This window comes from Anthonomus grandis, chromosome 8 (assembly GCF_022605725.1).
Source record: "Anthonomus grandis grandis chromosome 8, icAntGran1.3, whole genome shotgun sequence".
NCBI lineage: Eukaryota > Metazoa > Arthropoda > Insecta > Coleoptera > Curculionidae > Anthonomus > Anthonomus grandis.
Window position 1 is genome coordinate 23,510,283 of NC_065553.1, and position 26,519 is coordinate 23,536,801.

General features: G+C 36.3%; 1 protein-coding gene and 1 long non-coding RNA gene across 2 annotated transcripts in view; one reads left to right on the forward strand and one right to left on the reverse strand.

Moving 5' to 3' along the window:
* Window positions 1-26,203, reverse strand: part of LOC126739219 (dual specificity protein phosphatase 22-like) — a 100,442-nt gene extending 74,239 nt beyond the window's left edge. The window contains exon 1 of the mRNA XM_050444797.1: window positions 26,106-26,203. Coding sequence (XP_050300754.1) covers window positions 26,106-26,126 — 21 coding nt within the window. The 5' untranslated portion in view covers window positions 26,127-26,203. The remainder of the gene's footprint in view (window positions 1-26,105) is intronic.
* LOC126739222 (uncharacterized) lies at window positions 19,047-20,626 on the forward strand. Its single transcript, XR_007661575.1, has 4 exons — window positions 19,047-19,401; window positions 19,515-19,833; window positions 19,896-20,223; window positions 20,329-20,626. It is a non-coding gene; the product is annotated as an uncharacterized LOC126739222 (long non-coding RNA).
* Window positions 26,204-26,519: the final 316 nt, after the last annotated feature.

Sequence of the window (26,519 nt, forward strand, 5' to 3'; positions counted from 1 at the left end):
CAGACTTAAACCCTCTAGACTTCTCAATATGGTCACACATGAAGGACATGGTTTACAAAGATACAATTAATTCCATCAAAGAATTACGACAGAAAATTGAAGAAACTGCTAATATTATCAAAAATAATCGATAAATGTTATTTAATATTCAAAGATCTTTAAGGAGACGCCTTACAAAGTGTATTGAAGTGAAAGGCGGGCATTTTGAGCATTTACTTTAAAGTTTTCTTCTAATATTGTTAGTGATCGTTATTTGTTGTCTTTACTGTTGTTACCCAGCCCAGTAGTAATTTAAAATAACAAATTCTTATTAAGCCAGTGTAATAACGGTGGCTTAGGATTTTTTACGCTAAATGTTTAACATGCAAATAACTTAAAAACTGATAGAATTACATGAAATAAACAAGAGTACCTTTTTATTCAAAATTGGACTGCCTTTTAGATTTTCTAGTCGTTTTAGCCATAGCTGATTAGGCAAAAAAAAATATGTTGTAATTTACCTAAGTAACAGGGTGTAACTAACGCCCTGTATAAATAATGCTAAAAAATTCGTAATTTTCATGTCAAAACACATAAAGTCACCAATTTTTAGGATGATACTGCTTAAAATCACAAAATTATTAAGAAATTTTAACTTTAAATACCCTGTATCTCGTAAACCTGCAACATTTGATAAGTTAAGTTAAATAAGCATGTTAAGCTCAATTGCCATATTTTGATGTGTAGTATCTCCAGTTTAGAGATTGCCCATTCTCAATGAATCACCCTGTATAGTAGCAACCAAGTTATAGTTAATTTTCTAAAGGGAGTTTAAGGGCAAATCGATCAGATAGAAGAGTCAGTTTTCTGAAAATTTCTTAAAAACCATTTGTTTGTCAGAAAATATGTAATAACGTACATGGTAGGAACTTTTATTTACTTTACAAGACCTTTTAAATTAATGCTCTATCTAAGGTAGCAACCAAGTTACAGTCGATTTTGGAGAGAAAGCCTAAGTGCAAGTCAACGGAAAAGTTTCAAGCAAAAAAGTAAGTTTTTTGAAAATTTTTCAAAAAACCATTTACTTTAAAAAAATATATAGGAAAAAAAAGTAGCCACTCTTATTTACTATACAAAACCTTTAAAATGAATATTCTATCTATAGTAGCAATCAAGTTACAATTATATTTGTAGAAGGGAATTTAAGTGTAAGCAAAGAAGTAAGTTTTTTGGAAATTTATTAAAAATTATTTGTCAGAAAATATGTAAAAAAGCAAGTGGTAGGATCTCTTGTTTACTACTTTACAAGATTTTTTCAATGAATGCTGTTTCTAAAGTAGCAACCAAGTTACACTCATTTTTGTAGGAGTTTGAGTGCAAGTCGAGAGACAAGCAGAGGAGCTTTTTAAAAATTTCCCAAAAACTATGGAAGGAAATAAATGGTAGCAACTCTTGTTGACCACACAAAGTCTTAAATTAGTGGTCTATCTATATCAGCAACCAAGTTTCAGTCGATTTTCTAGAAAGAGTTTAAGTTCGAGTGGATAGTGAAGAAGAGGAGCAAGTTTTTTCGAAATTTCTCAAAAACCATTTGTTTGTCAGAAAATAAACGCATAATAACGCATGTGCTGGGAACTCTCGTTTACTTTCCAATGAAGGTTTGATCCAAGGTAGCAATCAAGTTATAGCCGATTTTGTAAACGGAGTTTAAGTGTAAGTCGATAGTCAAGTAGAATAGTAAGTTTTTCGTAAATTTCTTATAAAATATTTGTTTTTTAAAAAATTCCTCACTGTCTTTTATTAAAGAAATCTAAATGGGTGCACTATCTATAGAAGCAACTGAGTTACAATGGATTTTCTAGAAGGAGTTTAAGTGCAAATAGATAGTCAAGCAGAAGATTCACTTTTTTTAAATTTAATAATATTTATTTGTCAATAAATTTGTAAGAAAATAAATGAAAAGCACTCTCTTATGGAAAACCACTCTTTATCAAAAATTTTAATGAGCGCTATATATCTATAGATGTATAGAGATATAGCGCCTTATAGTTACCATCCAGACAAGAAGGTAACCATGTTATGGTTGCTACTATTAGCAACCAAGTAACAGTTCATTTTGTAGACAGTGTATGTCAATAGTTAAGCAGAGAGGCAAGTTGATTGGAAATTTCTCAAAAAATATGTAAAGAAACAAATAGTAGCAACTCTTGTTTAGTATACAAAACATTTTAAGTAAACGCCCTATCTATAGTATCAGCTAAGTTACAGTCGACTTAGTAGAGAAAGCTTAAATGCAAGTCGATAGTCAAGCAGAGAAGTCAGTCTTTTAGAAATTTCTCGAAAACTATTTCTTTGTCAAAAAATTTGTAGAGAAACAAGTAGTAGAAGCTCTTGTTTACTATACAAGAGCTTTTAAATGAATGCTGTAACTATAGTAGCAATTGAGTTTCAGTCGATTTTGTAGAGTGAGTTTAAATGCAAGTGGATAGTCAAACACAGTAGTCAGTTTTTTGGAAATTCCTTATAAAATATTTGTCTGTCAAAAAATTTGTAGGAAAATAAATAAAAGCCATTCTCTTTTGTTGTGTAAAAAAATTTAAATCGAAGCTCTATCTATAGTTGCCAGCAAGTTACAGCCGACTTTGTAAAGGGAATTTAAGTCAAACAGAGGAACAAGTTTTTTAGAAATTTCTCAAAAACTATTTGTTTGTCAGAAAATATGTGGGAAAAAGAAATGGAAGCACTTTGTGTTTACTATACAAAATCTTTTAAATTAATACTTTATCTATAGCAGCAACCAAGTTACAGTCGACTTTATAAAGGAAGTGTAAGAGCAAATCGACTGTCAAGCAGAGGAGTCAGTTTTTTAAAAATATCTCAGAAACTATTTGTCTGTCAAAAAAAAATGGATAAAAAACCAATCGTTACGACTTTTCTTTGCTATTCAAGACCTTTTAAATGAATGTTATGACTATTGTAGCAACCAAACTACAGTCGATTTTGTAAAGGGAGTTTAAGTGCAAGTCGATAGTCAAGCAGAGGAGCAAGTTTTTTAGAAATTATTTGTTTCTTAAGAAATATGTAAAGAAACAAATGGTTGCAACTCTTGTTTAGTATACAAAACCTTTTAAATACATATATCGGCCTATATATAATAGCAACCAAGTTACAGTCGAGTTTGTAGCGGAAGTTTAACTGCAAGTCAATAGTCAAGCAGAGGAGACGATTTCTTGAAAATTTCTCGAAAACTATTTATTGGTCAGAAAATTAGTATGGAAACAAATCGTTACAACTCTTGTTTACTATACACGACCATTTAAATTAATTTTTTATCTAAAGTAGCAACCAAGTTACAGTCGATTCTATAGAGGGAGTTTGAGTGCAAATCGATAGTCAGATAGGCTCAGAAACTGTTGGTCAAAAATTTTCTATGAAAACAAACGAGAGAAACTCTCTTTTACTGTGCAAACAATTAATTCAAATGGACGCTCTATTTATAGTAAAAACCAAATTACAATCGATTTGGAGATGAAAGTTCTTTTCTTCTTATTAAATATTCAGAACTAAACCCTTGGAACTCCAAATAAACTAAATCATCTCCTTAATTTGGCCTTTCTGCAAAGAACGCGAATCCATATCCACTTAAGATTTCAAACATACACTTCCCGCTTCCCGACTGCATTCCCAATCTCGAAATTGATTGATTCTGCAATATTTGAAGTCAAGAGTTTTATACGGATAAAGAAAATTCACCCTTGCGGGATGGCCTTAAACCCGACCTATTTGTTTATAAAGAAAATACAAAGAATTATTTATTAATTAATAAATAATTCTTGATATGGATTAAGTAATGTGTGGTTTAAGAAATCGATACTTTATTAAGGTGTAGTGGTGGATGGTTACTTTAAAATTTTATTGAAGTTGTAATAAAATGCGGGATAAGGTTGTAAAAAGGGAATAAAGTTTTTTTATGGGATCGGGTGAAGCTTTATATTTTCTTGGATTTAGATGTTATGAATGTTTTGATATGAATTAATTGTAGAAACTATATACAAGCAACTTTTTTGAACCTTAATGTTAGCCTGTAAAAATGCCTAGAAAAGGTACGACCTTCTGGATAGTCTATAAGGATAATAATATTAAATTATTATTTACTTTTTGTACGTAGACTATTTATTCCGATTTAAAATTGGCGACACTATTCCGCCTTTAACTGGCCTAAATCGTTGATTTTCTTTATGTGTGATTACAAAAATATGGAGAAAAGAAAAAGGTAATTTAAATTCTTTAAAGGTAAATTAAAGTCTTATTACATATGAAGGGTACAGGCAAAGAAGGTGCTATGTCAAAAAAATAAGTTTTGAGAAAAACGGCTTCAAAGGTTAATACTCTATGGTGTTTATTTATTGGGAAAATATAAAAGGTGATAAATTGTTTTAATAATGTATTGAAGTATTACCCTCTAGAGAGTTAAATATAAAAAATCACAAAGCAAATTCAAAAAATGTAAAAGAACATTTTTTACAAAATTGCAATTATTAAAGAGAAAGAAGGTGTTTTGTCAAGCAACTACACTATACTACTATAACACAAACTACACTAAACTTGATATTGTAATAGTAAAACTTAAAATACATATGAACAAAAAGTAAAACCGTTTTATTTTCTAAAAGGCGATCTGGCAAGGTTCTTCAGATGCTAAGTGTTTTATTTATCCTAGAACAAAAAAAAATAAAAAATTAGACCAAAATCATGACCGAAGAGCTGGTCAAGCTTACAGTAGTAATCAAAACGCTTAAAGTTAACGTTGTCCGTTTTTCTTCTATAAATGAGGCAGATGGTTATAGTAGTCTTGAGCAGCTGAGCCACAAAATATCTTTAGCTCTTGGAGATTTTTCCATTTTTCTTTACTTATGGGTATAGGCTCTAAAAGAAAATAAATTTCCGCTGTCACAAGGATGTTCTAACAGTTAAAATGTTTATCTTACCTTTATATAAGTGATCTGGCAGTTCAAATTCGTTGGCTTCTAACTTTATTTTAGTTTTAAATTTGGGATCAGTGATAGCAGTAGTTTCCCAAGAACCATTGTAGCTATCTCGGTGAAGTATCATCCTTGGATGTTCCTTTTCTATTTTCATTTCCCTAATAGGCCTGGAAAGAAACGGACATGTTCTTCTATAACGTTCTTTAAAGAATGTTGTCCAGTATCTGAAGTACGTTTGGTTAACGTTTACCACTTGAAAAGGAGATCGTTTCTTTCTTGCCATGCGGAATACTTCTTGCCATTGTTCTGAGACTTCCACTCGTGTTTTTTGGTTTATTAATCCAAAGTCCTTATCGCACTCCATGTACGAATGACCCCTTATTGGAATTGTAACCTTAATCAAATCCAGCTTTTTTTCTACATGTACTACATAGTGCAAAAAACGAAACATAGTATAATTCTTGTTCTGCCCTTTGCAGGAGTCGCAAAATATTTGTAGTTTACGAACTTCAGGATTAAGATAATTATGTAGAAAATTATGTAGCAAAGAGCAGACATCATCACTGCCTTTTTTTCCAACTGTTTCAGGGTACATGTAAAATATGCTTTGTGATGTAGAAAGAACATGGATATTGAATGCATACGTGGACAACTGCCGTTAATAATATACGTCATTCGTACTGTGTACATTCTGCTTTCGTTTTGTGTAGCCTATTCTGTATGGTTAATTGGTTTATATCTGCCTCTAATGTACGGTAAGTCACATTTTCTGTTTGCGATAAATTAAGTCTTTCAGCTTCTAGACTTTTAATCTTGGCTAAATATTCGTCGCATTGACTACATGTGTCAGATCTAGGGTATCCAAAGGATATGTTGAACTTAGTTGAAAAAATGGTCCTATAAGTTTTATATGACACATGTTCATTTGGAAACTTTTCACAGAACATATTAAACATTTTTTTGAAATGTAAGTTCTTCTGGTAGATATAATTTAGCCGAATCATGCAAGTTGTAATGACTTCTACGACCTCTAAACGATCCAATATGACTCTTTATCGTATTTCGTATTTCAACAGAGAGCTTGTGCGGGCGATTAGTGTGCTTACCTCTACGATCTTTTGGTGCATCTCCTGTTAGCTTCAATGACTGCTACAATACTGCTAACTTTCTTCGACCTATTCCATGCGTAGACATAAATCCCTTTTTACATATTTCAACATCTTCAGCATGCCCCTGCATATTATTTACACTTCTTACACGGTATCGGAAAGAAGCATCGTGAAGAAAAGCATCTTGTTCTTCTTGTCTGGTTCTTCGTTGTTTGATAGGCAACGTTGTAATCAGACCACACAAATATATATTTTGCTCATCAACTGAGTTAAGTAGGTTAAAACTCTTAATGATTTTTTTACGAGACTCTTCTGGTACCCGCTCAAAACATTTTAATCTTTTACATCTACAGTCTTCGCCTATAGTATGGCTCCTCAAAGTTATTAACTTATTTACGTCACTTAATTTTCCACATTCTTCCTTTTTTTACTATTTGTTTCTTTAGTTGGAATGTCATTATCACCGATTTCACCGTCAAAAACCTCCATAACGTAAAGTTTTTAATAAACACACTTGCACTGAATAAAAGCTGTTTGTTTACTAAACATGCCGGTATTAATTCGATTGCATCAGACCACGAGTAAAACTTGACATACCACTTTTTTCGCCGGGACCGCGCGGACTTACCACCTTTCTAGCCTGACTAGAGATATTAAAATATGTTGTTATTCCCGACTAAGCACGTTCTTAGTCGTGATTGATATATAGAATAGTAGTTTAGCTTGCTGGCTATCATATGGCGCCAAAATCTCATTTTCTGTAAAAATTGACATAACACCTTCTTTGCCTGTACCCTTCATATTAAATACGGAATGCTATGTTTTATGGGCTCGAAAATAATGGATGTTGGGGAATTGAATAGCTTTAATACACATCGGTAATTAAAAGCGGTTAGGTATGTATATAGACGATGTTACATCAATAAGTTTAATTTCGTTCACCTTGCGATACTAAACCAGGTAAAGTATACATACAAAGACTATAAACTAGAGTAGAGATGCCAAGTATAAAACTAAGGGTAATATGTGTTAGGAATATAATCAAAAAAAATAAACAAAAACCCTGAAATTGGTTGAAGAAATTATATAGGCATTTTAAAAATTCTTAAAATTTCACTTTTTTACCCTAAAATTGGCCGCCAAAATTGCCATATCTTGAAAACATAAGCAGATACAACTTTTTGAATAAAGTCGTTTTCTTCATAAGAGCGAGGGTATAAAATAATCTTTGGAATTATGAATAAATCGCTAGTTTTCCCACAATCGTCGTTTAAACTTTCGAAATTTACACTTTTTGCGTAGCTCCAGGCAAAGAGATTTTTTGTATCGAGTTTTAACTAAGTAGTTTGAAAGTTGTTAAATTTAGTTTATTTCATATTTTTTACCCCAAAAATGCCATATCTTGGAAACTACAATAGATACAATTTTCTGGTCTAGTCTCATTGGAAGAACAAGTATATGAAATACTCTTTGGACTTGGAAAGTCTATATGAACTGAGCACTTTGAAAATTCTGAAACCTTTAAAGTTACGTCTAAAAATGCCAGAACTAGAAAAGCTAGTAACCTTCTGGATTGGCTTAATCACAGAATATAGAATAATAATTGAAATTTTAAAGAATGAACCCTTAGAGTTTTAGCATTTCCAAACGTTATTACTAAAGGGTGTTTTTTTTAGAGGCGGAGAACTTGACTTGAAATTAAACACAAAATATTTTATTGATAATATGAACGAATTTGCTTTTATATTAAAGAATTTTTTTTGGCATTAATATTTAAAAATGATTTCGGGCATGTGACCCCCACGGCTGGCGCGTACGTGGCGTAATCTAGAGGTCCAATTTTCACACACTCTTTCCAGTACTGCAGGCTGTATTTCGGCAATCACGCGTCGTATGTTGGCTTCCAAGTGCTCAAGTGTTTCGGGTTTATCAGCGTAGACATGCGACTTAACATAGCCCCAAAGAAAATTATCTAATGGCGTCAAGTCGCACGAACGAGCTGGCCAGTTTACAGGTCTATTCCTTGAAATTATTCGTTGCTCGAATGTCTCTAGCAGTAAATTAATTGTTTGGCGCGCTGTATGGCACGTGGCACCGTCCTTGTGAAACCACATTTCTGCAACGCCTGCAACGGCTTCCAATTGAGGCACAAAGAAGTTGGTTATCATGTTTCTGTATCGCTCACCGTTTACTGTAACGTTCTGACCATCAGCATTTCTGAAGACATAAGGACCAATGATTCCACCGTCCCATAAAGCGCACCAAACGGTTAGTTTTTCTGGATGTAACGGGTTTTCGCCAATAGCTCGTGAATTCTCATCCCCCCAAATTCGGCAATTCTGCTTGTTTACATAGCCATTTAACCAAAAGTGTGCTTCATCACTGAACAAAATTTTCATATGAAATCGTGGATCAACAGCAATTTTTCCTTCCGCCCATTCAGCTAATGTACAGCGCAAAAGATGATCCTGGGGTTTCAACTCCTTGACAAGTTGAATTTTAAATGCTCGCAATCCGAGATCTTTGCGCAAAATTTTCCATAAAGTGGATGAACATGAGTTCAATTGTTGAGAACGACAACGAATTGACACATTTGGATCATTATCAACACTATGCTGCACAGCAGCTATCGCTTGTTGCGTGCGCACTGTACGGCGTCTTACGGGATGCGTATTGTCGACTAGAGTAAAAGTATTGCGAAAACGATCAACAGTTTCTCGAATTAATATCTCTGAAGGACGATTATGAGCACCATAAAACTCACGTAATGCCCGATGTGTTTCTCGAACAGAACTATGTCTTTCAAAATAAATTTGAACAATATGGAAACGTTGCTCCGGCGTGAGTCTATTCATGATGAATTGCCAAACCAAACTAATGTAAAAATAACCCAGAACTGTCAGGTCGGCTGTCATAAAAAACAGTGTTGCCAGATGAAAGTGCTTCGCCTCCAAAAAAAACACCCTTTTATTTTTCAATATCGAAGGTCGTATATTTATTAATTTTTTTGTCCTCTAGCTTTTTGATAATAGGCAACGCAGCTTCAAGTGTTGCTTATGAAAAATTACTCTGTTGCAAAGAATATCTTGGTATTTCCCACATTAGTTTTAAGAACGCATGAGCAACGCTTTACCACTGATGGGATACTTGAAACTATATTGGTCCGATATCTGCCACCAAAAAGCAGAAGAGAAAGAAGGTTTAGAACCCGGGTATGGGGTGAAGTACCGGCCCGGCGCGTCCCCAGGTGGCGGATAGGGGGGGGCCTCAAGCTAATGATCTTTTTTTGAAGCAGAGGCCTGCGGGAGCATACAAGGCTTGTTGAGCCAACCACAACTGGTAGCCTATTAAAACTCCTGCCGCGGACCAACTTCACCTGTCCCAGCTGTCGTGTCGTGGCTAAGGGATTGCACCAGGTTTTAACGATGCCTGGTGGGGCCTGTACCCACCTGTTACACCAGGTCTCCGGCTGTCCGTGGTCACGTCTCGCGAGCCGGAGAAAGGGGGGTCTTGGCTTTGCCGCCCGGACCAAGAGGAGACAACCTCATCAAAAACCTAAATCCAAGATGGGGAGCCAGGTCGAAGGATGCGTGGCTAGATAGAGGACTAGCCGCAACTGGTTTCAACCTTGGGGCACCGGGGGGCACCCCATTGTATATACCCCTTATCCCAGCATGCGGGGCTCTGCTGGGACGGACCTACATTCCCTTGCTACTCGTGGGAACATTATGGACATGAGCAAGAAAACAAAAAAAACAAAAGAACGGAGACAATCCTCCGAACATAACAGTAAGGCAGGAGAAACATCCTCCTCCTCAAAGCAAGTGGCAGGAGCAACAACCTCCTCCTCTCAGATGGCAGGAGCAACACCCTCCACCACAAAGCAAGCGGGAAAAGAAACTGCTTCAAAATCTCAAAGGAGATTTTCCTTTTCTCTTCCAGAACTGGGAAAGCCTGGGGGAAGGGACGATCCACTAAGGCGTGGACTTAGTGGTGCAGGCGTCAGGAAATACCTACGCTTTCTTCACGAGGGCATGTCACCCGAAGAAGCGAGGAAAAAAGTCCTAGACGACAAGGAAAAAAGAAAGGAAGAACAACCTCCTCAAACTTCCAAGGCATCGCCTAAGAAAAACCCCCAAGGTAAGAGGGGAAGTGACTTCATCTCACCCCAACAAAAAAAGGGGGAAAAGAAGCAAAGAACCGGTGACGATCCCCGGGTAATGAAGACGAGCAAGTCTGCAAACATAGCAGGGCAAGCCACCAGCTATGCAAAAGCGGCAAAGCTCATCAGAATCGGAGTATTGCCGGAGGACTACCCTGAGGCAACTCTAACCTCCGAACAACTCACAGATGTGGAGGAAGCAATCGTATCAGAAATGATCAACAGCACAACAAAGGGCCTGCAGTTCTCAGGTATTCATTTTCGCTCGGGAATGATACTTGTGGACTGCGAGTCGGAGCAGACAGCAGAATGGCTGGCTCAGATGGCACCTAGGTTGAAGGAATGGAAAGGGCCAGCGCTGGTAGCGAAAAGAGGAGAGGATATCCCAAAAGCGCATACCATCAGCCTTTTTCTTCCACGGAGCAAAGGGCAAGACACCACAGCTCTCTTGAAACTCATTGGAGTACAGAATCCAGAGATCTCCACCGAGACCTGGAAAGTAATAAGCGCCAAAGGAAATGGCCACGGTCAAGTGCTTTCTGTTGGAATCGACACCAAATCTGCGGATAGCATCCAGGCAAAGGGATACACTATCCACTACAGGTTTGGGCAAATCCCCGTATCTGGCCTCAGAAAGCAGGAGAAGGCAAAGAACGAAAAGATGGAGCTTGATCCATCCACTTCAGCCTCTACCTCCTCCGAGCAAGTCGCCAATGAGAACACCTCTACGGCGACTGAAACACAAGAGACCGAGGGCATGGACCTCGATCTCAATGTCAACCCGACCACTTCCGCTGAGGAGAATGTCATCAGCAGCGAAGAAGAAGATAGGCTTCTGGGACCTAATGTAGACCATCAGGGGGACGGACCGGATGGCCCTGACAAATCATAAGAGGACTTCACTCTGCCAAACCGGAAGCCTTTAAATTCAGCAAATTAGCACAAATAAACCTGCAACACAAACGAGCATCCTCCGATGTGATTGCACGGATGTTTGTCAAGCAAGATCTGGGACTAGTCTTGATCCAAGAACCCTGGATCAATCGGGGGCAGATCAAGGGTCTGTCAAGCAAAACGTCAAAAGTAATATATGATACCAGGCAGGAATCACCCAGAGCCTGCATTCTTATAAGAAATAACATCAATTACATATGTATTTCAGAACTCATGACACGGGACCTAACACCTATTGTCGTAAATCTCGACATTGGGGACACAAACAGGACCATAGTAATTGCGTCAGCATATTTTGCTGGAGATGGGCCTATGACACCACCAGCAGAAGTGCAAGAGCTGATTCAATACTGTAGCAGATTGCGTCTACCACTCCTCCTAGGCTGCGACGCAAATGCTCACCATATCACATGGGGAAGCACAGATATTAACTTTAGAGGTGAGTGTCTGCTTGAATATCTAACGACAACCGATCTCGAGGTTCTGAATGTGGGAACTACACCAACATTCGTAACTAAATCGAGATCGGAAGTATTAGATATTACTTTAGTCTGCTCCAGTCTCAGAGACCACATCAAGGAATGGAGAGTATCAGCTGAACCATCACTGTCCGACCACAGGATTATCGAATTCAAGCTGGACAGCATTAAATACAATCGACCCGAAAGGAGGGTCCCAGGAAAAACAGACTGGGAATTATACAACACCAATCTGGAAAACAACTTAAATTATCTAAGCTTAAATTGGAAACCGCACCATCTAGACTTAGAGCAGGACTCACAAGCTGTCACACGTGCAATAAATGAGGCGTTCGACTCAAGTTGCCCAGTGACCAGTGAGAGACCCGTTAAAGACGCCCCGTGGTGGAATACACACCTGTCAAAACTAAGGTCAAAAGTGCGTCATCTTTTCAATAGAGCGAAAAGAGACGGTAACTGGCAGGTATATGCCGAAGTGCTTACTCTTTATAACAAAGAGATAAGAAAAACCAAAAGACAGCACTTCAGAACTTTCTGTGCGGAAATCGCTAACACTCCGACTGCGGCTAGACTGCACAAAGCAATGGCTAAGGGAGGCACATACCCAATAATGGCCCTCAAAAAGCCAGATGGCACCTACACGAAGGGAGAAGAGGAGCAAGCCATCCTATTACTTCAAACACACTTTCCAGGGTGCGAACCTATAGAAACGGTCCCAATAAAGTACACCAATCCTAAAAAAGAGGACTGGGAAGTTGCAAGGACCGTCTTTACGACAGAAAGGTTGAAATGGGCAATAAACACCTTTCGACCGTACAAGTCACCGGGAGTGGATGGAATTTTTCCTGCTCTCCTACAAAACGGACAAGAGAAAATCCTTCCTCACCTGAGTAGAATAGCAAGGACGAGCTTAGCGTCGGGATACATTCCCAGTAGCTGGCGAAGGGCAAAAGTCACCTTCATACCGAAAATAGGAAAAAAAGATGGGACTGACCCCAAATCTTTCAGACCTATCAGCCTTACGTCTTTCATTCTGAAAACAATAGAAAAAATTGTAGACAACCATATCAGGAATGACATTCTGGAGAGAGCACCTCTACATCAGTGTCAACATGCTTATAGAGCGGGCAGATCCACAGAAACCGCACTATATCAACTGACACAAATCATCCAGAAAAGCCTGAATGAGAAAGAAACAGCCATCTGCGCCTTTCTAGATATATCTGGGGCATTTGATAACACGTCACATGTAGCGGTAAAAAATGCCCTGGAAAAAAGAAATTTGAACAAAACCATAATCCGATGGATTTGTCAAATGCTTGCCACGCGTACGGCTGAGACTACTGTGGGCGAACAGACCACAGGCATCAAAACTACTCGTGGCACGCCTCAAGGAGGGGTAACTTCACCCTTACTATGGAGTCTAGTAGTCGATGAACTACTTGAGATATTGACAAATCTCGGTTTCACCTGCATAGGAAATGCTGATGATATCGTTATTATAGTCAAAGGCAGGTATAAGGGCACTTTATACGACCTCATACAAAGAAGCCTAAGCATCACGGAAGAATGGTGCACATCAGTGGGGCTGAGCATAAATTCAGCGAAAACTACTATCGTACCATTCACTCGTAAAAGGAAAATGCAACCCACCAGGGACATCCACCTGGGCGGACAAGTTGTACATACATCGGATGAAGTAAAATATCTAGGAGTGACACTGGATAGTAAGCTTAGTTGGAACAAGCATCTAGAATTCACAGTAAACAAGGCCACTAAAGCCATTATGATCTGTAGGAACCTAGCGGGTAAAAACTGGGGATGCTCCCCAAAAATACTGCGATGGATGTACACCATGATGGTTAAACCCATAATCACATATGGGGCAGTGGTGTGGCATGACACTACAAAGTTAAGTACAGTAAGGCGTAAACTTGACAAGGTTCAAAGACTTGCATGCGTATGCATTACAGGAGCTATGAAAACATGCCCCACAGCAGCACTGGAGGTCATAGTTGACCTGGCACCTCTTCACCTGGCAGTAGAGGGAGCTGCTAAAAGGGCCATGTTCAGATTAGCAAGGGATAGAACGAACAGTAGGGACATTGATCAGAGAGCCTGGGTATCTCAAACAAGATCCATTCCCCTGTTCGATCTTCCCAAGGACGATATAACTCGGGAATATCACTTTGTTAGGAATTTCAGTACAAAAATTGACAGCAAAAGTGACTGGGAAAATGGATCTGTCGCCCGCTCACTTAAGCAGAATACTATCAAATGGTACACAGATGGTTCTAAAACCGAAAAAGGAACAGGAGCTGGAGTATTTGGGCCTGGCACCAAATACTCAGAGCCACTGGGAAAATACACCAGTGTCTTTCAAGCGGAAATACACGCTATAGAAAGATGCGCTCAATTAATCCTGAACAAAGACTACCTCAAGCAGGACATCGCAATCTTCACCGACAGTCAAGCAGCCATAGCAGCACTGAGTTCACATGTCATCAGTTCTAAAATGGTAAGAGACTGTTTGGGCAAACTTAATGAGGTAGGAAAGAGAAACAAAGTCACAATATTGTGGGTACCTGGACATACAGGCGTGCAAGGTAACGAAGAAGCCAATATTCTGGCAAAAAAGGGATCTGGTTCTCAATTTGTAGGACCGGAACCTTTCTGCGGCATAGGAAAGAATACTTACCTATATAAGCTTGCAAAAATGGAGGATCAACTCAGAGAAAGCCTCTGGGATGATCATCCAGGGTTGAGACACTCCAAGATGTTCCTTGGAACCCTCGACCCAAAAAAATCTAAAGCTCTAGTAAGTTTAACTAAAACTAAACTACGGATTGTAACAGGATTCCTAACAGGGCACTGTCACCTTCGAGAACACCGCAGGAAACTAAAACTAGAACAGACAGGTGAATGCAGATTCTGTGGGGAAGAGGAAGAGACCCCAGAACACCTAGTAACTACATGCGAAACAGTTGCCGAAAGTCGTGCCATGCACCTCGGTAATTATGAAATTCCAGAAGGAAATATCTCATTACTGGAACCGTCACAACTATTAGCCTTTATTAAAGCCATAGGATTGTACGAAGTAATTTGACTTGAGAATAACATCAAGCAGTAATTAGAAAGGGGCACACAATAGATCTTTTAGGTCGCAGTGAAACTTCACCCTTATTTTAATCTAATCTAATCTAATCTAAGGTTTAGAAAGATACCTAAAGGCAACCATCAACTATTTAATGATGAAGTTAGGGGAAAGGACTTATGTAACCATCGACTTCAACGTTGCAAGACTTTTGGAAACGTGGCATCGGAAGCAAAAGACAAACCAACAACTGAACTGGAAAGGCTTGCACGTCAACCTAAAGTGTTTAAGAAAGATAAAGTACGAGAAAACATCCAGACTTAGCAGAAACATGGTTGTAACGATAGATTTATTTTAAAGGTCAAATAATATGTATCTTAATAAAATTAAAACAATAAAACAAAATATTAATAGATTGGAACTAGAGATATTATGTAAATGCATTCATGACCACAATATCTCAAAACAAGATCCTAAAAATTTTCAAATGCAACCGTGAACTTTTAAGGCCGTAATAGGCTACCTGTTAAGGACTTGAATTGACACTCCTCCCTTCACGAAGCTCATTAAGGCCTCCCAGGGTACTGATTTACTACTAATTAGTGCTCCACCATCCCTAAGTCTCAGAGGACACCTGTTTCGAATTCCGACAAAGAAGTATAACCGCATAAAACAAATCAAACAGACGGGTCGATTACATTGAATTTGAAATTCCCGCGTGGCTATCCGCTGTTCGTAAGTTGGCAATAGATGCGACGTTGCGCAATCGATATTGGTTGGGATATTGATTTTGATACCGGCCAGTGTTGCCAACTTAGCTATTTTTCTGCTAGATTTAGCAAATTTTATTAACGTTTAGCTAGAAAAATTATTAAAAACTTTATGACAATATATTTTAAATTATTATTTAAAGATTTTATTAAAAATTATGCACTGAAACCAATGGCTTGCCATTTTGTTTCTTAGAATATTCTCAAGTACATAATAGTGTATAGCATAAAGTATTGTGATCGATAGTATGGTAATTTGCATATTTTTTTTCCTTTTTAGTTAAAAAATGGCTGAAAAAAAGGTAAATATGTGCAACAATTTCGGAAGGAATGGTTAAGCCTTCCGCAATTCAAGGAATGGTTGCTAGAAATTCCTGGGCATCCAAACCGTGCTTAGATGCAAGTTCTGCCATTTCGACTTTACGGCCAAAATGGATGATCTTAAAAGCCATTTAGCGTCGGCGAAACACATTAACGCAACAAAACCATTTTCTCCTTCAAGATCTGGAGTTCAGGGTAAATTACATTTTCTTACTAAAAGCTTAAAGACTCAAGAAGCAGAAGCAAAATTATGTTTGCATGTTTGTGATTCTGCAATTTTATCCATTGATCATCTTGACGAGCTTTGCAAGAATATTTTTGACGACCAAACTGCAAAATCTATGAAACTACACCGTACAAAATGCAGCGGCATAATAAAGCATATTTTGTATCCTTACTTTAAAAAAGATTTATTACAATCAGTAGTAACAGGCTCCAAAATTCAGTTTATTGCTTGATGAGTCCACTGACATAAGCGTGATTAAATTATTAAGAATATCGATTATATATTATGACGAAAATCTTCAATAAACTTTCAATAAACAACCTGGTTGGTATTGCCACTGATAATGCTAGCGTTATGGTCGGAATTATTAACAGCGTGTACACACATTTAAAAAATTATGTACCCAATTTAGTACTAATTCGTTGCGTTTGCCACTCATTACAACTGTCTGTATCACATGCAGCAAAATAAATTTTACCTAAAAATTTAGAATTTATGATTGCTGAAACATACAACTGGTTTAGCAAATCGGCTGCACGTCAGGATCAATATAGGCATTTATAGTACCATCAATAATGACGCAGATCCTAAAAAGATAGTTCAATCATGTTCCACAAGATGGCTATCCATTGAAGTGGCTACATCGCGAATTTTGGAGCAATATTTAGAACTAAAAACCCACTTCGAAATAAGTCGTTTAAAGAAAAAGTGCTTTACAGCAGAGCTTTTATATCTTATGTACAAAGATGAAACAAATTGAGTGAAGTCCAAAGGGTCAATATCATTTGAGTTCAACAATGCAGGATCCAACTTTATTATTAAAATACTTAAACTTGTTGTTATCTTATATTGTAAATCTCATTTTAATACCCAATACGACTATTGAAGAAGTCGGTACGGATAATATCGATGATTTCTTAAATCCAAAACCTTACCTGTGTTATCAATTTGAGCAAAAAATAGGGGAATTACGTGCAAACCATAAACTTGCTGAGGCAGATGAAACAGCAATTAGGCAGAGATATTGCGGTTTCCTTATGGACTTATTTAAACAACTGAAACAACGTTTGCCTGATAACATTATTTATATACTATCAGTTGAAAATATCTTAAGGCAGCAAAAGGAACCACTTACAAACCTACTAGAAAATCTGAATTATCCACCAAATGAAATAGAAAAAAATCAGTATCAGTATATGAATATTAATTTCATTAAATGGGAAGCCACTAACAATACAAATAATTTTTGGTTTGAGGTGAGTAAGTATCGAGACGCTAGTGGTGTAAATCCTTTTAAAAATATTTGCAATTTTGCTTTAAGCATCTTTTTTTTTTTTTTTTTTTTTTTTTTTTTTTGGGGTCGGTGGAGAAATTCTTTATGAACACTGGTTACGCGGCGCCGCCCCCAGTAGTGTGGGACTCAGTGTCGAGTCTGTTTCGTCCTATACCCACTAAAACTCCACCGCTGGGTGGTGCCTTGTGGCTCTCTACACTGCGGTCTGCTAAGAAGCAGTCCTATTGTGTCCCATATGTTTAGTCCCACAGGTTCAATTCTGTAGCTTCAAGGAAGTCCAGGATTGTGCCCAGTGGTAGATTTCTTATACCCTCTGGTGAGGGTTTCTCTTCCCCCAGGAATGTTGCCCTGGTTTGATTAAATGCTTCACAGAAGCACAGTATGTGAAGAGTTGTTTCGTCCTCCTCATTGCATCCCCTACATAGCGAGGTAACTGATTTCCCTAGCGTATGCAGGTGTTTCCTGCTGGGTGCATGGCCTGTAAATAGCCCTGCGACCCTTCGCAGTTGTTGTCTGGAGAGGCCCAGTATGTTCTCACCCTTCTTGAAGGGTGGGCTGCCTATAAGTTGTTTGGATTGTTCCATCTTTGGCAGCTGCTCCCAGTAGAATTTGTTCTGGTTTGTTAGCCAGTTGCCGATTTCCCTCTTCCAGGTCTTATCGCTGACACAACATGTTGGTTCAGGGCCTACCAGGCTGTTGCTGGCTCCCTGGGTTGCAAGTTTAAGCATCTTAGTTCTTCCATTTTTAAATGCAGATGTAGAAAGAATTTTTAGCTGCCTAAATCTGGTGAAAAATAATTTGCGAAACAGGTTGAGTAAATGCAATTTTATCTATAAGATATGGACTATTCAGACAAAATAAATGTTGTATGAACTACACCTTACCTCCTGATGTATTAGCAAAAATTGGTACCGAAGAATGCTATGATGGGAAAACAATAAATTTTATTTTAGATTTAAAGGAAAATAATTAATAAGTATAGGTACTAATAAATATATAGGTATTTATATAAACAGTTATTAAGTAGGTAGGTTTTTTACCCATAAAGATTTTTTTGCCAATACAAACATGCATTTGTGTATAGTATTTTATTTAATATACATTATTATAGATAAAATAGGAGACGCCAAAAATACTGATGTGTGATCCTATGATCGACATTTTTTTCTTGCAAATAAGTGCTTAATAAGGACCTTCGCCAATCTTCTTTAATGTCAATAGTCAATAAAAAAGAAGCATTATAATATCCAAAAAAATTAATTTTGGTTACATTACATTAGATTTATCTTATGTATGAGTCTGAGTTCGGCACTCCTAGATATTTTTCATGCCCTTTCAATTAAAACTACTCCAAATATTGTATTTTTACTATTTTTCATATGAGTTTTAATTAAAGGCGTAACAAAATAAAACCGTTGATTGAATATTTGGCCCAAATATTCAATCAACGATAAAACGAAGTAACCATTTAGCAGATTAGTGTTCCAATTTAGCAGATTTTCGACATTCCTCTAGCGGATTTTATTTTGAGGTATTGGCAACACTGATACCGGCTGATTGACTTTTGGTGTTTTAGGTTTTAGTTTTATGCGATTTGTTCTTGTGTTCAGATTGATTTTTTCTCTCCATGTTTAGTATACTTTATTTTAAGTTTAGAGTGTACGGTATTACTGTTATCGACAAAATGCCAAAGCAGTGAAATAGTCGGTGTCAGGAGTTAGTTGCGTCGTTGTTGCAGTATTTTGAGAAAGAACGGGATAATAAGAGCCCATTGCTTTCACTGAACGCTGTTAGAGAAGTAAGTTATTATTTATAAATATTTAGACAAAAATATACAAACATTTTATTTATTTCATGCAGCGTGTTGCAGCAGCAGTTAAGTGTAAATATTGCAACAGTTAGTATAATCTCTTGTAAAATAAAAAACAATATCCCTTTAAGTTCGCCTAGTAAACAAAAGTCAAGCAAAAGGGTTGCAGACTGTACAATTTTAGATACTGCTGCTATCCGTAACACTATTTATACAAAGTAAGTAGCTATACGAAAAAAAATTATATACAAATGTAAAAAATAATTTATCTGGTTAATTTTGTTATTTGGTTATATATAATATATAATTAATTATTTTCTTCTATTTCTAGAAAAACGTGTAACTTTAAGTTCTTTATGGCAAGAACTTAAAGAAAAACACAAATTTGATGGTTGTTGCATATCATTATGCTAAGTTCTAAAAATTGGCTTTAAATGGAAAAAAAGATGATCCTAGAAGGGGGCTTTTAGAACTGCCTAGTTTAACTGCTTTTAAACGTGTCGACTTTTTAAACTCGTATATAAAAGAAAAATAAAAGGGCCTATATAAATTTGTCTTCCTAGACGAAAATTTCCAAAATGAAACATAGGGCGTTCATGGCAGGATGAAAATAAAAAGAGCGTGAGAAGGATTAAAGGTTATGGGAAAAGGTAAGATTAGAACACACATCATTTATTTTATCTAAACATTTTATGTACAAATATTATTTTAGACATAACGTACTACATGCGGGAAATGAAGATAAATTTATTGAAAACGCCGATCTTGTTTTTCCTCAGATTCAAACAAGCGACTACCATGGTGAAATGAATCCAGAAAATTTTTTGTTTAGGTTTAAAAACCAATTGTTAAAAAATTTAACTGGCCCATCATTAATAATTGTGGACAATGCTCCTTACCACAGCATCCTCTTAACAAAAACACCAAACAGTTTTTGAAAACTTGACAAAAACAACTATTCAGGAGTGGCTAATTAACGAGAATATAGAGTTTTCGAACAATATGTTTAAAAGTGAACTTTTAAGAATTATTGTTGCAAGGTAAGTTAGGTAAGTTCCAAAAAATCAAGTTTTATAAAACATTTATATTACCTTTTAATAATAATTATTTTTTTCGAAATAAACCAAAGCGAAAATATTTAATAGATGATCTGGCCGAGCATAACTTTATTACCAAAATAAAGTTCTTCGCCTGCCACTATATCACTGTATGGTTAACCCAATCGAACATATATGGCGCATATCAAAATCCTTTTACAATAAGCACATTGGCAGGGATGGCAATTCACACCAAGACTGCTTAAATATGTGGCATGAAGCACTACAAACCATAACACCTGATATATGGAAAAATACAAACAATCACACATACGGAAAAGGCAATTTTAAAATGGTACGAGAGGGAGCAAATAATGGATCGACAAGATGTTCTTCCTTTTATAATTCATATAGTAGTTCCGAGACAGAATCAGATCAGTAGTAATACCTACTAAACAAAAAATATAATTTTCGTATTATTATATATAATTTTAATATACTTTATATTTGTTAAAAAGCTTTTTGTTTCTTTGCCCAAAAAAACGTGGATAAAAACTTAAAATTTAGGCAAAATTATTTAACATTTATTCTTTAAATTAAGGTGGGTGTTAATATTTATTACACTTTAATAATTTAAAACTTAACAATATTTTACAAATAAAGTGTTTTAACTGATTACCAGGTAGTAGGTGAAATCAAGTGAATTTAGGTTAATAAAACAGATAATCAGAATTTTAAATCAAACAAAATTATAACAATAATAATTATTAAAACTTATAATTTCCTATTGGCTATTATCATAACATTTAAATACTTAAATTTATTACAATTCGGCAACGGTTCTCTCAAGTAACCAGCGAGACGGACGATGACATGCAACGCTTTTGTATCAAGTATAGGCATATCAATATATGAGCTTGCAACAAATCTGCTGGCCCAGATGGAATCATTCCAGCAATGATGCAAGAAGGACCAGATGTATTAATAAATAACCTGACTGAGATATTAAGGGCCAGTCTAGTTTATGGATATAGCCCTATGAGATGTAGGCCGGTACGGGTTGCTTTTATACCCAAGCCTGGAATAACTGACTATTCTCAAGTCAAATCTTTTAGATAGTCTTTTCTGATGTCATTTCTTCTGAGGACCTAAGAAAAACTGCTCGACAGAGGCATTAAGGACGGAGCATTGGTTGGAAACCCTGGAAAATCTACAAAGACGGCGCTTCATAGGCTCTTAACTACGGTAGAGCCGACTCTGGAACCCAAAGTGTTGGTGCTGCCTCCCTGGATGCCAAAGGAGCTTTTGACAATACCAGTCGAGTCTATTATACAATGACCGCAGAAGGACTTGGAATAGATGTGAAAACATGCAGGTGGATAGACTGCATGCTTAGAAGCAGGACAGTAAGGTGCGAACTGCTGAATGAAACTCTTGAAGCGTCTCTAACTCAGGGATGTCTACAGGGCTACTACTAAAATCAAAGAAAAAAAAGCTTTAGAGCTTTAGGATACACAGATGACTTGGTGATAACCAGTCCAAGGAAAATTTAATACATCGGTGCGAGAAAGAATGCAAGCTGCTCTGATCATCGTAAAAAACTGGGACATAAAAAACAGTAAAAATCGTAAAAAACAGAGGAAAAACCTTAAGGTCAGTCCCCTTAAATCCGCAATTGTACCATTTACAAAAAGATGAAAGATTGAGGGCCTTGGACCACTATTCTTGCATGGTAAAGAAATTCCTTTGTTGGGGGTAAAATACCTGAAGGTTATCTTGGACTCCAAGTTAAGCTGGAACCAACATCGAAAATCAGTTTTATTGACGACCAAACGCATGCATGGGATATTTGCCCATTTTGGAGGTACAGCCCAAAATGACACACTGGATCTATACCAGAGTTGTGGTTTGCACTATAAATTATGCTGCACAAATAGCGGCAAAAACCCTGCAGGTAGGAGCACGGCTTAAGTTAGGCAAAATACAAAGGCTTGCATGTCTAGACATAACAGGAGCCATGAAATCTACACCAACCGCATCCGTGGAAGCCCTTCTTAACCTCCTGATTCAAGGAGAAGCAAAGCTGGGACTGAAGCGAGTGGGACATAACACTCAAGCAAACTTGACAGAACACTAAAGAATATCAAAAATCTGTGAGGCAATCAAATCAGAAATGATTTCAGATCATATGATTTTAAAGAATTGCTTTCGCACACCTTTTAAAGTTGAATATCCAACTGTAAATGACAGCAATCGCAGACCAGACGGAGATCTTATTTGGAACACAAATGGATCCAAGAGCGACAAGGGAACGGAAGCTGGAATTTGGAGAAAAGAGCGTGAGCTGAAAAGCTGAGCGTGGAACGTCTCATGCCCTTGGAAGACATGTCACAGTTTTTCAGACAGAAATATTTGCGATACTAGAATGTGCTAGGCAAAACATTAGAAGAGTATACACTAATATTAACAGATTGCCAAGCCTATCGAACCCTAAGATTACATCACAATGTCTCATAGATTTAAAAACCTTAGGAGACTACAACTCCGGGACATACAGGTATTTCAGGAAATGAAAAAGCCTTTTTAGCTAATTAGCAAGAAAAAGTTCTACAGCATCTTACATCGGACCGGTAACTGCACTGGGAGTGCCAAGAAGCACCATCCGCAGTGAGATCAGGGACTGAGTGAAAAAAAGAAAACATCAAAACGACAAAAAAATTACTAGAGACCTCCTCACATTTAAGAGGAGCAAACTCAGACTACTCATAGGTATCAAAACGGGACACATGGCCGTTAAAGGACACCTAAACAGAATTAGAGTGAATAATAGAGACCTTAATTGAGAATTGTTTGAAAAGGAACCAGAAGTAGTCATTTGAAACTGTTAAGCCTTGTGCCGCAACAAATATTTGGGTGAGAATACTGGACCCAAAAGCACTTGGTACCTAGTACATCAGCAAAAGAACTATATACCGACTTGTACAGGGCAACAAGTTGCTAGGCTGGGTAGTATAGATGCAATATCGGAGTGAGCACAATAAGCCTTTAGGTTGAGAAATATTCTGGCACAATGGACGAACCCTAAAAAAGGAAAAAAAAGACTCTGCAAGGAACTATATTTTTCCAACAGGCTTATCCAGTGCCAAAAATCGCTGAAGGAGGAATATTATGAACGCTCTTGCAAATATTTCCTCAAACTCGTTTAGGAACTATTTTTATTGCAATATAGCAGATGCCCTTTAACAACCCTTGTCACCATCAGTAGATCCAATGTCTTACTTGTCAGTTGTCAACGTTTAAGTTTCCTATTTCTGGGCTGGGATTCTAAAATCACGACTCGATCTCGATACGATCACGACTTCGAATTCGATCGCGACTCAGTCGTGACGAGAAAGGTGATTCTATTTTTCAATCGTCGGCTAAACTCGTTTTATTCGATTTGGAACAAAAAAGAAGGTGGTCGTGTTCCAGTTGTACAACCTCTTTTGATTGCCAACTACAATAAGCATATGGGAGGGGTGGAACACCATGATTGGTTGCTTGAAAAACATCACATATCAGTACGGGGCAAAAATTGGTATTGGTGCCCTTTTACTCCAGTGATAGACATGTCGATCGTAAATAGCTTAATTCTCTATAACATGATCCATACCGAAAAAGAAAAAAATATATAAAAGACTTCAGGATGGATGTGGCTTATTCATACCTAAAGATTGGTCATGGAAGAAGAGTAGCCTTTGGCCGTCCCTTGAGATTGTCAAATACGTCTCAAAGTAATGTTACAGAAAACGTAAAATATGATGGAATCACTTGGTAGCCAAGAGAGAAAAGCAAAGGAGATGTCAATTTAACACATGCCAAAGTAAACCCCGCACATTTTGTTCGAAATGTAATGTCACTCTTTGTGTACCCTATTGTTTTAACAATTTTCATAAAAAAAATTAGTTTTTTAATTCATGTTTCATAAACACCTCTGATTTTGTTATCAGTACATTAGTTTTATCTTGTAATATATGAAGTTTTTGTATTTACTTATTTGTTTTTTTTTTTATATTTCAATATGGGTTTACATATATCATATAACCCCAGCGTCCTCATATGAGGACGGTCTTTTTTTTGACCCAATGATCAAAAAAATGACCCAAAAATCAAAAAAAAAAATTTTTAATTTTTTTGAGCTAAAACAAACATGTTAACCAAAACTCAAATAGAAATTAAAAAAAAAAAGTTGGGCCTTAATGGGTTAATATATTATACTTTAGTCACGACAGTTTTTTGCTTTTGGTTTCACATTTCGCAGATAAGAGTAGTTTTTTGAGTTAGACTCAAAAAATCTCACATATTATCTTGTTAATTATAACGTATGCCCTTTTGCTTAAGCGCATTCTATTACGTAGTGTTCTATTAAGTGGTATAAGCTTTTTTATCAATACCAGAAAATAGTAATATTGCTTACTTCTGTTCATATAGCTTTGCTACCGCAAAATTTGTACAGAATATATTTTTTTTTAAAAACCGATTTTCTGAATTTGAAAATCTAATTTTTGTTATTAAGTTTTTTTGAAAAGGTAAAATAAATAAATCAAGAATTTTTGGTTAAAAGTTAAAAAATTCAATAGTTTGCTAGATTTTTTTTTGAACATCCTTTATAAGAAATTATTTTTTTCGTTGAATTACTACAGATACCTACGTACTTACATTATTAGTATTATAGTATTTTTACTATTATAAATATTTGACATTATTTGCAAATGTAAAAAAGCATAATTAAGTAGTTTATACTTTGTATTTCACCCTATATAATGTTTACATGCACATATAATTTTAACTTTTGTTTGTTTGATTCATTTAAAAATATTTTACACCAGTAGGACATTAAAATTAAATATTTACTCTTTGTATTTCATCCTGTATACATATATATTTAATTATTAATTTTGTACTTTTGATACCACTATAAATATTTCTAATATCAGTTTCGCAATATATAAGATGAAATGTTTACACTTATTTGTATATACATTTATCCATTCTTAAGATTTAATGCTTCCTAGTTCTTGACAAAAGTGTACAAGTTACGATAAAAGTCATTTTAAAATTAAAATAAATACAGTCTTAAAGCAGTGAATTTTGTCCTCATTTCCCTATAAGGCAAAACACAGTGATGCGTTTCGGCGAAAGTTTTTTGTGATCTATTAAAAGCATTTGACTGTGTTAGTCATAGCATTCTGCTACGAAAGCTTTGCTTCAGAGCCGTTTCTCTGCCATAGTTTCCTTTATTCCTGCTTGACTCAGAATATAGCTCTATTAGATTGGGAGTGCCGCAGGGCACGGTTTTAGACCCATTTACATTTTTACTTCATGTAAATGATGTGGTTGGTTTTTCCAATTTTAATTTTTTAGCTTCGTTAAAAATATGGTTATGTTAAATAACAACAAAGCGGTATACGGCTTTGACTTAGTTTACTCACGATCATCATCTAAAGTTTCATTTATTGGACACTTTTCCAAAAAATTGTTTTTATTAAAATGTTTAAGGGATAAGGTGTGAATACACCACGAAAACTCAAAGAGAATTGGATGTCTTAGGTAAGTTTTCTTAAAACATCAAAAGAAACTTCAGTTGACACCTCACATCATTATCCTTGGAGAAGACAATAAAATCCAAAACATTAAGTTCTTTAATCACAACTGCGTAAATTTTATAGACCCTATACCAATTTCCCTAAAATGACTTAACAACATTTACAAAAATCGCTAAATCAGCAGCAATTTAGCCTTAAAAAGTTACAGAAAAGCCCGTATTAAAAATGATGAAATAACAAAGAGCTTTAAAGGTAAAAACTAGTAATATATTTTTTTAAAACAAACTATGCAATACTCACTCTGTTCATTCCATTCCCCATTTTCAAGGGGGGCAAAGTTGACGAATCGAAGTTGACCCCCCCTTGGGGCGGAAAACTAGGGGTGCCTTCAGGCCCGACGTGAAGCGATGTAACTACTGGCCCGTGTTTTCACTGCTTCGCTGGTGGAAAACAAATCGGGAAACTCGAATGCGACGTCGCAAGATTTCGTAGAAAATCGGGAAAATCTTGTATATCTTGTAGAGGAAAATAATAATAATAATAATAATTAATAGTACTTTTATTACTTTTGTTATTCCATAAAAATAATGCAATAGTGCAAAAATAATAATAATAGAGTGTATACAAAAAAAAAACAAAATTCCCGCTTCCATTCTTTACACAAAGAAAGGGCTGTTAAGGCCTTGGATTTACAAGATTTTATCAATAACGGCA